Below are 16992 nucleotides of genomic sequence, written 5' to 3'. Positions count from 1 at the left end.
GAAAATGATATTTTTAGTTTCTTTTATCCCAGTTTGCTTACTCCAACTCTCTATTCTCTCCTGTTTTATCTTTCTCACAAACATTCGCCACATAGAAGCTTAATTTTACAGTTGGGACGACTATGAGCCTTGGTGTTTGAGTGACCCCACTACACAGTTCAGCATTTTCATTATGTAGCTACCGTTCAGTTCTCTTTTACTGGGACTGCTGGTGTCCTGTTAGATGTCCCTGTTACAGTCTGTTCTATAGTCTCTCCTGTTCCCACCCCAATCTCAGTCCCCACTACGTACATGGAACAGAAAGAACATGGAGAATTTCCGAAGCGCTGGTAGGCTGTTCTTCAGTTATTATAAAGCCTTCGGTGTGTGCAGATGTGTGGCTTTAATTCCTGTCAGTCAGAGAGGCTAAAGGGAAGCTTGAAAGGGAACACTGAGAAAGAGCTTTATTGTTTCTTAAGGGGCAAACTTCCTAGTGGTATTTTTCCTAGGGATGGTTCTTTGTCACCCAAAACCATGGGAGGAAGATAAATAATACCTCCCAGTGGGTTGACAGTAACTTCACAGATCAGAAAAGGCTGTGGATGTAGGTCAGACCAAAAATATATAATGGTAAGTACAGGCTATGATGCTAGACTGGCCAGTGTTTGTCAACTGGGGAGTGAAGCCAGTCTAGCCAGGGTGGTCACCAAGACCAAAAAGAGAAATGCAAACAGTGTGGTTATTGTCCTGTGGTTACACTGCAAAGGGGTCCCTTATAGGACCAAGAAGCCATAGACCCTATCCTCTGGAGCAATGATTTTCAAGCATTTTTTACTCTCAGAGTAAAAAATACATTTTACATGTACACCCAAATATACCTATTCAAGCATGCACACATATAAACATTTTATAAAACTGAAACATATTTAAATAATACTTATACTTACTACTCTGATATTTTAAAAGATGTTCCTCCAAATTAATTTCCTGATCTACTAATGAATTGTGACCCAGAGTCTGAAAAAGATATTTTAAAAGAAGATGTGTGGAAACCCTGAGAGTAGTTACTTGGTATATAGCAAAAGGGAAAACTAAGGGAATCGATCCCAGGGCAGACTAAGAGGTAGAGGTCAGAAGAAAACTATACAAACAGCAGTAGCTAAAGATACAAAGAGCTGTAAAGAAAATGCTCATTCTGTGATATCTAGAAAATGTGAGAGCTTGAATGCCTATAAATAGTATATATAAAACCAGAAGAAAACCCCAAGGTGATGGAGAACAAAGACCAAGAAGCAAGCCCATAGCTTCCTTAAAGTCTTTAGTGTGTGGCTAGAAATCTTCATTACAAAGAAGTATTGATGATACACAATCAGATGTGTGATACACACACACGTGCGCATGCATGCACACACACTCCTGGAATCATGTGACTATGCACCTAGGTTGGTTGTTTAAAAAACTGTATACAATTATTTAGGTTGTTACCAACAATTTTTTGTTTGACCAAGTATGGTAGTTAAACACCTTAGAAATTTTAAAGCAAATACATCTGGATCAGGTGGACCCTCATCAACCATTCAGGCAAAATTTAGTATCTGATTGCTTATTTCCAAGGAACTAGAGCCTACAAAATGAAAACCGACAGAAATCCCTCTAACTTGGGTGAGCCAACTGTTTAGAATTCTGCAACTGAAACGTTGAAAGAGCCTGTGGAGATCTGGCCTACACACCCTTATTTTGTAGATGAGGAAACCCTGATGCCTACCAAAATTAATTGACCATAAACACTAATCTCCACACTTTGGACTAGTGAACTTTCTATGACACCTAGCTGCCCCACCTTTAGCTAACTGGTCCATAGGCAAAATCCACAATTATCTCAACTTTCTTATGACTTTGGATGTAATCATTAAAATGAGAAAACACTCTGGCTTATGCAGGTGTTAGCAGGAACTATAAGAAAGAGAACTAGATTTTTTAAAAATTATGAAAAATGGAAAATTCCTGAATAAAGAGACAGACCATGGCAAACTCTAAATATATGTATTCTATTCATAACTTTAAACTAGTGCTTCTCAAATTCTAATAAGCGTAACAATTGCATCAAGTGTTGAAGTGTGCATTTCTGGGCCGATACCCCAGAGTTTCTGATTCAGTAAGTGCGAGGTGGTACCTGGGCATCTGCCTTTCAAGCAGCACCACAGGTGATGTGGGTAAGGGCAACAACCTTCCACAGGACCCCACCCCTACCCCATTCCTACTATGCCTCCAGTTTCATGAAAGATGGCATGTCAGAGTCATAGGGCAGAGAGTCACTGGGTCACATACCAAAGCTCTGTAACAAAGAGTGAGGTGACATTTTGGTCAACCACCATCAAATCCCGTGCTTCCTGTGTGTGGGAACAGAAACTCTTCCCACTTTTGTGCTCCATACTGCACAACTGCAGAATTCACATGATCATTTTCATTACCATTAACACTTACACTACATTCGGAATCTGTATCATGCTTCGTGATGTTCACTAGTTAACCCTTGAATGTGTTGGTACTGCTTTCCCATCAGAACACAAGAAAAGGCTTAAAGGGGATGTCGCTGCCTCTAGAACTGCATGTGCTGGGTGATCTAAGCTAAAGCAAGAAATGCTAACAGAATACTGAGCAATTGGAGCCATGGGTCTAGATGTTCAGGAGTCAGAGTCTTCACAAACACTCCAGATCAACGGCTTGGTGACAGGAAATTCCGGTATCCCTTCCCCGCCCCCGCACAAAAATTAAAAACCTCCCAAATCAATTCCTAAACAGCATGCCAGATTCAGCCTGTTTTTCTCAAAGATTATGGAGCCAATTTGTGGGATGGGACAGCTGGTCCTGGAACTCAGCGGGCGTTGTGTTGTAACTCCAGTGCATTAGTGATTGGCTGTTGTCAGGACCCTGTTGATGGGTCATTAGTCCAAGCTATGCTGGTAAATTATGTGCTTTTCTTAGCGCTACATAGATCCCATTACTCCCTTGCTAATCACTTTTGCATTTGAGACTTTTCACGTGCTATAGAGACACATTTGTTTGTCAGGTTTGAATAAAGGGCCCTTCATAAACTGTGCTGCTGTCTGCAAATGCTGAGATATAATAAAGCCTTTCTAGGGTGTTTTAAAAGATGAGAACTTCCAAACTCAAACTGTGTGTTAATTAATACTGGATTTGCGCCTCCATCCACATATTCTGTAGCTATTGCCTGTGGCTGCAATAAATATGTCTAATTTGCCATTTATTTTTAATGATACTAAATTTTAATATTTGCTGTCAGCATGGAATTCCCCTCTGGTGAATCTACTCTATTAGTATTATATTAAAAACAGATTTCCTCAGTTAACAAAAAAAAATATAGGGCTACCCCAGCTTTAAAACACACACACACACTCTCAGAAATTAGGAAGAATTATTAATTTGTAACATCTGTGATGGGGTTATGTTACGTTGGGAAAATCCCAAGAGATGCAGGGCAAGCAGTCCTCTTGAAAATGACTTCATATCTGAACACTCTGGGGACACAAGGCCAGGCACTGTGTCATCATGGTCTGTCCTTGATAAACTGCTGGATAGGTTCCATGAATTGTAAATGGAAACATTACTGGTGTCACTTACACTTAAGGATAAAACGGTCAGTGCTCCTTCTCAACAGATACTAGTTACATTGTATATTGTGATGGACAGAGGCATGAATCTGTCAACAATCAGTCTTGGAGGGAATAGTTTTATAAAAGCTTAAAGTTGGCATGTGACTTCTTTACTATTCCTTACCTCCTTTAAATTCCATAAAAGCCATTTTGGTTTCCCCCCAACAAAAATCAGAGAGAAATTACTTGCGTTGAATTTTAATCTCTGAAATCTGAAGAGGTTTTCATATAATGCATATCATTAGAATCTAAGGTACATGTTATAAAAGCTTTATTCACAAAAAGACGTGACTAGTCTTGGACTAGAACCAACCATCTGGGTGATCAGCCTCGTATGAGTTTTTGAACACATTCTAATATGCGGTCTCCCCAAGTTCATGTGAGGTGGTCTAAGGTTTTTCACAACAGAAAAAGGCCCCTGGTCTCTGTAAACTGGCGACCTACCCTCTTTTCCTTGTTATTCATTTACAGTGCTAATAACAACTAGATTCTACAGTCTTTTAATGAAATGTATTTTTTCCTTTATAATTTCTTACCACTTCCAAGCAGTCAATGATCTTGGTTAGTTTATCTTCAGGTAAATTCTTCAGCAAGGATACACTTCAAAATTAAAAAGAAACCTTTAGTTATCGTCCTGAATTAAACTATAAATATGCACCTATATGTAGTTCAAAAAAACTTTACCTTCATCTAAAAAAATATAATGCACTTAATTTTTCCAAAGTAAACCTCCAAAATATGTAACACATAAACAACTGAATTTCAAATGCACTGAAATTATAAAACCACATGTAATCACAGATATTTATCATAGGCAAATACATAAAGATAGTAAGATGCCATAAGGAGAAAAAAACCAAATTTTTCCGGTTTGGGGAAAAAAAAAAGACATTATATTTGTTGTTGGTTTTCAGAGTGAATCACATCCAGAAATGTGTTTCCCTCCACATCTCACTATCTCTTTTTTTAGCATGAGTGAGGAGCTCTGCTTCCAGAGGAGGATCAGATTTTCATCTAAATCCTTGTAATTAAGTAAAGGCTGAATCCAGGGGGGAATGTAGGAATTAGCATGGAAATTATCTTTGATTATTAGTCATACTATACTGTCTTTTAAAATTAATGGTAGCCAGGGGCATGTAATTGGAACATTTTAACAGATAATAATGATACGCAAAGAATGAAATAGAATACAGGAAATTATTATTTGAAAAAAAAAATCAGGGGCGCCTGGGTGGCTCAGTCAGTTAAGTGTCTGGCTTCAGCTCAGGTCATGATCCCAGGGTGCTGGGATCGAACCCCAGGTCTTCATCCATCCCCATCTATCCAGCTCCCTGCTCAGCGGGGAGTCGGCTTCTCCCTCTCCCTCTGCCCTTCCCCCCAACCCCGCTCATGTTCACACTCTCTCAAATAAATAAAATCTTTGGGGCGCCTGGGTGGCTCAGTTGGTTAAGCGACTGCCTTCGGCTCAGGTCATGATCCTGGAGTCCCAGGATCGAGTCCCGCATCGGGCTCCCTGCTCGGCAGGGAGTCTGCTTCTCCCTCTGACCCTCCTCCCTCTCATGCTCTCTGTCTCTCATTCTCTCTGTCTCAAATAAATAAATAAAATCTTTAAAAAAAATAAAAATAAAAATAAATAAATAAATAAATAAAATCTTTAAAAAAAAATCACTATGGACTCTGAGAAACAAACTGAGGGTTCTGGAGGGAAGGGGGGTGGGGGGGATGGGTTAGCCCGGTGATGGGTATTGAGGAGGGCACATACTACGTGGAGCACTGGGTGTTGTACGAGAACAATGAGTCGTGGATCACTACATCGAAAACTAATGATGTATTGTATGGTGACTAACATAACATAATAAAATAAAACTTAAAAAAATAATAATAAAAATCAGAAATTCCACACAGTATGATTAACCAAATGATTAAATTATTCTTAGAGAAATTTCTCTTCTACCTTACCCACTTTTACTCAGGACTGTTGATATAATTTCTATAAGATAAATACTTCTTTCGTACCATCTAAAATTTGACACTTCTAAGGAAAAAAATGATGCTACTCCAAAAATACATGACTAGATCTAATTTTTGAAAAGATAGCTAGCTCTACACTGACTCTTGCATGTGCACACAGGGAGGCACGTAGCCAGGAGACGTAGATGAGAATGTTCATAACAGAATCATCTGTAATTGCGGAACACTAGAGCATGCCCCAATTGGAGAACAGCTAAACACACTGTAGTAGAGTCAGATAACCAAACTCTACAACAGGAGAAATGGCTGAACTAACCAGATGGATGAAATAGTAAAAAATACTGAGTAAAAAACTGAGTCACAAAAGTAACACCATTTGCTTTTTTTTTTAAGTTCAAAAATAGGTTAAATCAAAGTATAGTATAGAAGCTATATAAGCTTCAGTATATAGACCACTCCCAAGAAGAGGCACGTGGGAGGCTGGGAAATGAATGGGGAGCATGTGAGAACAACAATCAAAGTTGTTAATGTTCCAATTGTTAGGCTGGGCAGTAAGTAGCTTGATGACGCTCATTTTGTTATTACGTTTTATAATTTACATATGTACTATATACCTTTTATACATATATTACATACTTCAGAATAAAAAGATATAAATGGAAAAAGAGCTTACTGTGTATTATGAAACAAAGAGAAATGTCTTTCTCTAATCTACCTTCCTATGAATGAAAAGGTAAAAGGTAACCAAAACTTGTCATTAACATTCGCTCATTGTGAAAGTTCTGCTTCTGGTCCAAACCGGGATCTATAATGTTGGTAAAAATTCTCTCCTATAAACCTGTCACCCTTGGGGATTAGTGAGGAAATTGATAAGAGGAAAAATCTTTAGTCTGTTTCCCTTCCATAAAGATAGAGATAAGGTTTTTCTGGGTTGCCACTGAACCCACGATGTTTAGGGCCTGGCAATAAGGAGGGGGAGACGAACCATGAGAGAAGATGGACTCTGAAAAACAAACTGAGGGTTCTAGAGGAGAGGGAGGTGGGAGGATGGGTTAGCCTGGTGATGGGTATTAAAGAGGGCACGTTCTGCATGGAGCACTGGGTGTTATACGCAAACAATGAATCATGGAACACTACATCAAAAACTAATGATATAATGTATGGTGATTAACATAACAATAAAAATTTTTAAAAAAGAACTTGTTAAATGAATGCATGAATGAGATAACAAAAGGAAGAAAAAAGGAAAGAAGGTTTGTGTACTAGTAAATTCTCTGAGCTCCTTCTACTAAGACAGAACACTCTAGACTCCAAGGGAATGAAATGCAATATCTAGTGGCTCAAGTTTTATCTCACACATTCAGATGCAATTCACAAGCACTGGTTGATTTATTTATGCCCTCTTGGTCCTTGCATGAGTATTGTTCATTCGCTTTTAGTGCTGGTCTGTGTTGCTCAGTTGTTGGATTTTTAGACTACCTAGACCCGGGTAGGCCCCACAGCACGTTAGCTGAGGTGCTGGTTTGCATTTCAGTAAGGCACTTGCTTATCGCTATGGTAGCTTTTTGCCAGGAGTCAGTGTTATCTCTGGGAGGGCAAATCAGCAAGATTCTATAGGAAAACCCCTAATACCTACAATGTTCTATTGATTAACAATGTGTTTATTCACTATTTATTGAGTCCTTACTATATACGAGGCACTGTACAGCTCTAAAATCATTGACTTTGCGGGCTAGTTATGCAAGATAAATTCACTATATCTAAAAAGAGCTTACAATTATTATTATTGTTATTATTATCACTTACCTTAGGTAACATTTCATTACAGTATGTTCTACGGCTTTAGAGATTGTCAAATCTCTCACAAAGAAACACAGAAATAGTTTAAAGAACTTACATTCTCCAAAAAATATCTTTTTATATTCATAACTGGATTTTTCAGTGAGATTGGTATTTGTTTCTCTATGAATTCATGCATCCAAATTTTGGGCAGGGGTACAAAATAGCTCACAAAATTTGTTCCAAGGATCCGTGTCGTCATGACAAGCATAGTAACATTTCTGGCAAGTTAATATGCTACAAATAATAATAATTTAGAAGATGGGGTGGTTATACAAATGAGACAAATGTCTCAGGTAAAGCAATTAAAGATAGTAAAATAAATTAATTTTAATATTATTCTAATCAAGGCATTATTAGGAAGATTATCTTTTGCTATCCACTTCCAAATTATAGGATGTCTTTCAAAGTCAACTGAGCAACCCAGGTGAATATTTTAGGATTTTTTTGTACATTCTTCTACACTGCATACAATGACTCTGTCAATACAAGGGCAAAAGCAGTGAAAGGAATAAATCAGTGTGCAAGGCTAACTGGAATTAAATGTAATTTTTTTACATAGTGGCATTTACTGCAAGGAAATACTTTTATTCCTGTGGTTTAGTCATGTGGAAAAAGCTATAGTAAAATAATTATTGTGATAAAACCAACATATCCACAATAACGCTACACCATCTTCTACTCTTTCCACCAATGTGTTCTTACCTTCTGAGGAAGTTTCTGTACTGTTCATCTCTAGCTTGAGCTGTCCTTCTCATTATATTCTGGAATACCTCTCGATCTAGTGCCCAAGTTTTAACATTGGTAATAGCTTTAGAAAAATCAAGAAAATAATAAAATATTGTTTAGCCCCACATTAAGAAAACATTCCAAAATATTAATCAATAAATTTTTCATATATTCTCATAAAATGATATTTCTTGGAAAATGCATTATTTAACATGCAAATGGAAGGAAGTGGTGACATAAATAGTGGGTAATTTTATAAAATCATCTTTGGCTTTGAAATGAACCATGATTTGGAAGTGAGTAGCAAAAGATTTCCTCTCTAATTATGTTTTGCTTAGGATGATATCAAAATTAGTTTGCAATTCCTAATTACATACTACATCATCAGGATGTATTTCAGATTTGTGCTGTGATACAAGAGAAAACCAGCAGCTTGTAGCTAGATCAGAGAGTGAAGAATTCACAAGTTGATAATTGGAAGTTAAAGATCTCTCAGTGTATGAGTATGTTTTTATGTCTTTTTATGTTGTTCAGACATTGTAGCTAATGAGAGCTAATATATTTTAAGGATCTCTATGGTTACTTTTGTATAAAGTGCATACAAATCATTTTCGTAGAAATTATGCAAGACAGCTTTTGAGGCAATTTTTTTATAGGAAAGACATGGAAAGCAAGAATAAAATCTAAAAAGGAAGAAGAGCAGAAGTTGCAGCTCTAAAAGATCTAGATGAAATTACAATTGTAATTTTAAAAAAAAAAAAAGAAGTAATGAGAGCCTATAAAATAAATCAAGCTCCAAAGCTTTGGTTTACCAAACTTTAGAGTGAATTAGATTTATCTTGACATACTTGTTAAAAATACAGATGCCTAGGCTCCATTGCCAAAGATTCTGATTTAGGTTTGGAGTGAAGCCCCAGAATCTGCATTTTTATCAAATCCTGCAGCAATTTTGAGATGCTTCAGCCAGTCCTAAACACTGAAAAACACACCTAATTAATTTCTGCCCAAGATTACCATGAATAAAGTTCATAAAAACAGGAACCCTTAAACTAATCCCAAAAGTCACTCAGGAAAACTCTCCTCAATTAATTCACATCCCTTTTGATATTTATATACTCTCCTTGGTTTCATTAATTTTTCTGGTTTATAATATGATCAGAACATCATGGAGAATGAAAAGCAAACATTCTGAATGAGCCAAAGGCAGATGTTAACACAGTAAAAAAAAAAAAAAGTGAAGTGGCAATTAAAGCAAATATTGCAATAATTCAATAATACAAAGCCATTTTCATATTTTATATGCAGGTACCTGATAGAAATGTTATCTTAATTTGAATTATTTAGACAAGGACTTTCAATATAAATCCTGTAAGCACAGCATTTCTATTACACATGGGGCACACTGGGAGACAAAAATACTCAGCAGGCACTAGTGACTCAGATTGTCATAAACACTGGGTAATAATTCAAAAATACAACATTTCATCCCCTGTTACCTTTCACGGAGGCAGTTCTTGTACAGTTGTATAAAATGGCTAGCTCCCCAAACGTGGTCCACATAGGGATGGATGATAGAAATTTCTCCCCTTGGAACACCTCTAGTCGGCCCTCTATCAGTCAGAGTTAAAGAAAAACACAAACAATCAAAACCCATCTGGATTCCATAAATTACAAAAATAAGACAATCAGAAAGTACACAAAGCATACCGGCAAGATGTCTTATGATTCTCATCATAATATTGTGGTCGAGAGTGTAGACTGAAAGCAACTTGGCCATATCAGCTGATCACCTTGAAAGAAAGAGTTACCTACTCTGCCTGAGGTTTTTTGTCAGTAATGGGAATATGACTAATAATATTTACTTCATAGAGTTGTTGTGAGAATTAAATACGTTAATATAGGTAGGGAACTTAAAATAATGGCTAACACATAGTAAATGCTATATTAGTGTTAGCTATTGTTAATATTATTATCATTATTACAAAGTTCTTTCCCTGAAGCGGTGGATGGCAAATGTTAAATTTAAAATTCATTCTACCCCATGAAAATGTAGCACACAAAACTATTTCTCTTGTGCAAGGAACACTACAATCCCTGTATGTACTGAAAACACAGCAGAGCTGTTCACACTAACAGAAGGACTAACTTGTCCTAACTGGGAAATGCACTGGCCCTGGAGTCTGACTGCCTGGCTCTGACCAATCACTGGCTGTGTAACCTTGGGTAAGTAATTCACCACACCTCCACTGTGGTCTAACACCTCAATCATGAAATGAATTAATAAACGGAAGTTGCTAAGAAAAGTGCTTGAGAAAAACAGTATCAAGAGAATTAGAAGACAAGCCACAGATTGGGAGAAAATATTTTTGCAAAAGACACATCTGATAAAAGAACGTTTTCCAAAATATACAAAGAACTCTTACAACTCAACAAAAAGAAAACAAACAATCTGATTTAAAAATGGGCCAAAGAGCTTAACAGACACTCACTAAGGAAGAATATACAGATCACAAATCAACATACGAAATGATGCTCCACATGGTATGTCATCAGAAAAATGCAAAATAGAACAACAATAAAATGCCACCACACGCCTAGTAGAATGACAAAAATCTGCAACACTGATAACACCAAATGTTAGTGAAGATGTGGAGCAACAGGAACTCTCCTACATTGCTGATGGAAACACAAAATGGGATAGTCACTTTGGAAGATGGTGTGGCAATTTCTTACAAAATTAAATGCAGCAATTGCCCTCTTTAGTATTTACCCAAAGGAGTTCAAAACTCAGATCCATACAAAAACCTGAACACAGATGTTTATAGCAGTTTTATTTATAACTGCCAACACTTAGAAATGACGAAGATGTCCTTCAGTGGATGAACAATAAACTGTGGTACCTCCAATGGGATATTATTCAGTGCTTATAATGAAATGAGCTATCAAGCCATGAAAAGACAAGGAGGAACCTTAAGTGCATACTACTAAGTGAAAGAAGTCAATCTGAAAGGGCTGACATACTCTATGATTCCAGCAATATGACATTCTGGAAAAGGGAAAATGATGGAGAAAATAAAAAGATTAGTGGTTGCCAGGGACGGGGTTGGGGGAGATGAACAGGTAGAGCACAGAGAATTTTTAGGGCAGTGAAAAACACTCTGCATGGTATTATAACGATGGATATATGTCATTATACATTTGCCTAAACCCATAGAAGGTGCAACACCAAGAGTGAACCCTATGGTAAATCATGGACTTTGATGCTTTATCAATATAGGTTCACCCGTGGTTAAAAAAAAAAAAAAGTACCATTCTGGTGAGTGATGTTGATAACAGTGGAAGCTATGCATGTGTGGGGACAGGAGAGTATGGAAAATCTCTGTAACTCCCTCTCAATTTTGTTGTAAACCTAAAACTGCTCTAAAAAAGTTATGTCTTAGGGCGCCTGGGTGGCTCAGTTGGTTAAGCGACTGCCTTCGGCTCAGGTCATGATCCTGGAGTCCCAGGATCGAGTCCCGCATCGGGCTCCCTGCTCGGCAGGGAGTCTGCTTCTCCCTCTGACCCTCCTCCCTCTCATGCTCTCTGTCTCTCATTCTCTCTGTCTCAAATAAATAAATAAAATCTTTAAAAAAAAAAAAGTTATGTCTTAGAAAAATGAGAAAGAGTGCCCAACACTACTCTTCATCTAGGCAACAGCTGGGGGAAGGGAGAGAAGCAGACTCCTCACAATTCTTTTGGCCTGGCGATTCTCTTCTCCTTTCCCTTCGAACAAGGGCAAATAAAACCTTACCTAGCAAACAGTCATATGCCAAAAGACCCACATTCTTGAGGAAGAAAAATGGTGGGGTTAGTCTCTTTCCCTTGAAGAATTATTCTTTCCTTCTCCTAATTCACTGCTAAGCAGCTCTCTCCAGCCATCCATTCACCAAATCGGATTTGAGTACCCGTGTTATACTAGGAACTGGTCCAGCAGCCAGAGAGACAGCGTGGACAAAACACAAAAAATACTTATTCTGATAGAACTTAAATTGTAGTAAGAAATAAACTCTGTTTTGGCTCCAAATCCTACAGGTATAATATGAAATTTAATAATTTCTCATTACAACTAAATTCTATTCCATTGAAACCACTTAGTGGTGCTGCTGAGTTGATACCATGGATTGTCATGCATTTCAAGTTTTTTTTCTAATTGATTATGACTCATGGTACTTGAGCAATACTGAAGAATTATATGGAATATCAGAAGTTTAAGCTAAATATGCTTTTATTATGGGCTATTCATGCCGTATATTATAAAGGGGAGATTTTTAATTAATTTGCTCAGTCAATTACATCAGGCAAGTCAGTCCTTAGATAACACCGTAATTAATTCAATTAAGAAACTGTCCAATTTTCATTGCCATGTGTGCTCTAGACCTGATTTCTACGACTGTTATTGATACTGGTTTCTGTTCTAATTCTTATCTGCCTTAGCCTTTCATCAGAGTTACTGGCAACGAACATGATGGGCTGACATGAATTTCTCATCCTTTCCTAGCAGATTCCATAAAAATTTGTTGGGTTAATGATGTATCTTTTCTTGTCAGAATTTCTGGTGTTGCTAAAGCAGAAGTGAAATGGCCAAGAGAAAAGCTGAAAGAGGGGGAAATTGCTCTGGATTGTCTGTCCCTAAAACCTTGAAGGCTGGCTAAATTCAGACTATAATTCACTTCCTGGGTAGAATAATTACTTGAGAATGACTGTATAATTTTAAGGGTGTCTACAAAGATGTTTATGGCATATAAACATCAATATTTATGAAACTAGCATGTCTGAAGAATCAAAGTGTATGAAAACAATCTTTCATACAGTTATAAATAGAATAATACATGTTTATTACTTTGCTTAGATAGGCAACTTCTGCCCCACACCTAAGGCCCTAAGGAAACAAGGATCATAAAAGCATTCTTAGATTGCCAGGAATTAGCAGTAGAAAATAAAAGGCCACAGCAAATCTGAATTTACCACTCCATCAGGGTAAGCCACTTTAACTTTCTTCCTATAACTCAAAAAAGTGGGGGATTCAGAATTTGACAAGGGTTCAATAAGCATATGCCCTGTTCAGATCATTTATTGCTTCTATATCTAAAATAATTTTTTGAGTACCACTATAAGGCATGCACTTGATGTGCTTTAAGAAATCATTTGCCTATCTAATTTGTAAAATCTATCCAGCATATAAACATGTTCCTTATAAGCATATATGTAGAAAACCATTTATTTATTTTTTTTTAAAGATTTATTCATTTTACAGAGAGAGACACAACGAGAGAGGGAACACAAGCAGGGGGAGTGGGAGAGGGAGAAGCAGGCTTCCCACGTAGCAGGGAGCCCGATGCGGGGCTCGATCCCAGGACCCTGGAATCATGACCTGAGCCGAAGGCAGACACTTAACGACTGAGCCACCCAGGCGCCCCGTAGAAAACCATTTAAATGGTTCTAAAAACACCAGTGTTAATTTTAAGGCATTCCATTTGATTCCTATGTGCTTACATGTACCTAAATTATCTTTTGAAGTCATTCGTATATAACCAAAATATTTCACAGAACCACAAAAATAACTGTTTTCTTTATCCTGCTATAACAACCTAAAAATGTCAACAGAAGCAGTGATATTTTGAATAGAAACATCTTTTTGCAGTTGTTGAGTTAGTGGCACTGTGATTAAAAGTACTGACTCGAGTCAGATTGCCTACATTTGCATTCTACCTCCACCACTTAGGAGCTTTGTGGCCTTTCTTAGGTTACTTAACCTCTCTGTGACAGAGTCCACGTTAGGAATATGGAGAAAATAGCACTTGCCTAACAGAGTTTGTGAGACGATGAAATGAGATCTCTCTATTAAGTGCATAAAAAGCATTCAGTAAATATTATCACCAGTATGATTAGATCAACAATGTTACTATTTCATGAACTCAAATTCTGTTATGTTTTGTATAAACAGAGCAACTGGTTTTGCATTTTTATAAATGTTTGAAAAAAATAATAAGACAATAGGCAAAATATTTGTTAGATGATAACTGGAAAAATCTGTGAAACCCACCTGCTAGCACAAAGATATGGTTTCCTGGTTCTCCTTGCTTAATAATGTAACTCCCTTGCTGGTAGTTCCTCCCATACATGCATTCCACCATGTCTTTGATCTGCTGAGGATCCAGTCTCTTTAGAAACTGATTTTTATTAAGGGCCTCCATAATGAGCTTCTTCTCACTGGCGTAATGGAAAAGAGATGTTAAGTTACATGAACGAAAACTGTGTTTTGCTATTTAGATTTACTTCATTTAGATTCCTGATATTACCACCTATGTACTTACAACTTTCCCAGGAGGGACAAATTTTTTTCCAGCCCCACCAACACTGACCCTTATAATTACCATACTTCTCATGTAAAACCTTTGAAAATATTTTTGAATAGTTTTCTGTAATTGGTATTACAACAATTTTATTAACACCCTAGCTGTCATCATCACAAATGTAGCATCTCTCAAGATCTCTAGGTTAACATAAATAATATTAATATTAGTAATTGTAATGGATATATGATTTTTTAGATGGAAAGAAAATCTGGTTGGTTGGTAGAAGGTGTACGTAAGAGACTACCACACAGTACTCATTTATTCATGTATACTTGCATGCATAATACCTACAGAAGTTATTTTATATTTTATTTAGTCTTCACCACTATCCTCTGAGATAATTACTATTCTTACTTTCTGGACAAACAGACTAAAACGTAAGAAGCAACTTAATCCCCCTAGGATTTAAATCTAAGTCTGTGAGTCTGAAGACTGTACATCTATTGCCTCTTCTGAGCTAACGAAGTTAGCTCCGTTGGGACTCGCTAGATTTGATCAGAAACAGAGGGTGGTGGTGGTAGACTGGGTTCACCTAGGTTTTGACCCTCAGTATGTCTAGACCAGACAGAACATGTATTTCCAATCTCATAACCTATTCATGCCCCAAATCCAAGGCCCTCTTGTTGATAGTCCTCAAACTTTCTGTTTTCTTTTGGAAAAGAAGTAGCTCAAAATAATTACCCAATCTTCAGTACCATAAATTTCAAAAGTTTTATGAGCTGGCAGAGAAGTGGCCTTGTGGGCTAAGTCAGAATCTCTGCACAACATATTTGTTTTCAGTCAAATTCAGTGTGATTTCTAAAAATAGGGTTTTTTCTCTGTATCTTTCATTCAAACTCTTTCCCATCACTACCTTTACTGTTTCAAAACTTGTGATATTTTTCTACACAGAAAGTTCTCAAATGTAAAGTAAAATTTCATGGATTGGATACTTCCTTCATGACACCATCCATCAGATCATTAGGCTATGTGAAGAAAACAGAATGAAGAAATTCCTTCTGCCCTACAGTGACTCCATCATCCTCAGAGCCACACAAACTCTTTGAGTACCTTGAGAACTTACTTCCTCCTGCAACTATCACCAAATCTTGTCATTTCTCTTTACAAAAAAATCACTGTTACTCATTTCAGTTTCTATTTTCAAGGATGTCACCACAGTCCAAGAAAAAAACTTAGGTCTGGACAACGTTAATATCTTCTTTTCAGCATTTCAGCTTCTAGCCTCTTTCCCCTGTAGTCTACTTTATATTTTATTATCAGATTATTCTTGCTAAAAAACTGACTTCATCCTGATCTCATTTTCTACTCATCTGCTAAAGCCAATAATTCATTCAGTTAATATATACCGAGCAGATACTTTGGTTACATGTTCTTCTTAGAGCAAGCAGGAGAACTGTGAACAATGCCAAAAATCCCTAGCTTTCATGGGCCTTTCATGCTCTCCTAACATTCCAGCCAGTGTTTCATCAATGCCCACATAGCCTAATTTCCCAAAATATGTTCCAAGAAGTACTCTTCCTTTATAAGCAAAAGCGTGCTGAGTTTGAACAATTTTGGAAATTCATAATGCATACTTTCAGAGTTCAAAGAAATCTTCTAGTAAACAAATCTCTTAAACCAATGTTTCCAAACCTCAATGTCTTTTTTATTTATTTCTTCTTTTGGCTTAACTTCCATGAACATTCCATGGAAGTAGTCTGAAAACCCTTTTGCCCATAGAAGAAAAGCAACATCCCACAATCTGGTATTCACCATTTCCCACCACATGACTCCACTCCATCCATACAGTATCTACTTGCTAAAACAAATCCTTTGCTTCAGATAGGCTGGTATCCTCATTGTCTCCTATGCCTGCCAGCTTTATCTTTAGACTTAGTCCTTGTTTTCTCCTCTAACTTAATTTCTTCTTCCCTCAATCAGCTCAAACCTTATAATTCTCCCTTTATGATCTAGTCAACCCTGTCCAGATGCTGTAGCTCACACAATCCTTTAAGTCTATTCTAAACTCCTAGATTATTGTATTCACGTCTATTCAATTCAACAAATTTTATCAAACATTTACTTAGGACATAAAAATTAAGCATGGTCCACGGTCTCAAAGAGTTCCCAAATCTTTTTAACTTAATTGAGTGTATAACCCTATTATAATATTCTACAATTGGAAAAGAGTTCTCGCTATGACTTTTTCTCCAAACTAGATATAAGTTCTTCAAGGACTGGGTCTTCTCTTGAATTGTCTAAGAGGTAGCGCACAACAGTGACTAAGAGTATGAACTTTGCCACTCCTTCTACAACTATGATAGACCAGCTATTACCAAAACAACTCTCCCTGCTCACACAATACAACTTCAAAAGCTAATTAAAGTATATATTTACAGATCTGTTTGAAAGCACTGGAGACCTAT

General features: G+C 37.0%; 1 protein-coding gene across 1 annotated transcript in view; it reads right to left on the bottom strand.

Annotated features, from left to right (window-relative positions):
* PRKG2 (protein kinase cGMP-dependent 2) overlaps positions 1-16992 on the bottom strand; it is a 104649-nt gene that overhangs the window by 58891 nt on the left and 28766 nt on the right. The window contains exons 3-6 of the mRNA XM_021702362.1: positions 14275-14441; positions 9689-9802; positions 8169-8274; positions 4190-4253 (exon numbers count right to left, since the gene is read on the bottom strand). Coding sequence (XP_021558037.1) covers positions 4190-4253; positions 8169-8274; positions 9689-9802; positions 14275-14441 — 451 coding nt within the window. The remainder of the gene's footprint in view (positions 1-4189; positions 4254-8168; positions 8275-9688; positions 9803-14274; positions 14442-16992) is intronic.

Source organism: Neomonachus schauinslandi, chromosome 2 (assembly GCF_002201575.2).
Source record: "Neomonachus schauinslandi chromosome 2, ASM220157v2, whole genome shotgun sequence".
NCBI classification, from domain to species: domain Eukaryota; kingdom Metazoa; phylum Chordata; class Mammalia; order Carnivora; family Phocidae; genus Neomonachus; species Neomonachus schauinslandi.
Note: the sequence above shows the minus strand (reverse complement) of the source record. Positions and strands in the feature narration are given on the sequence as shown.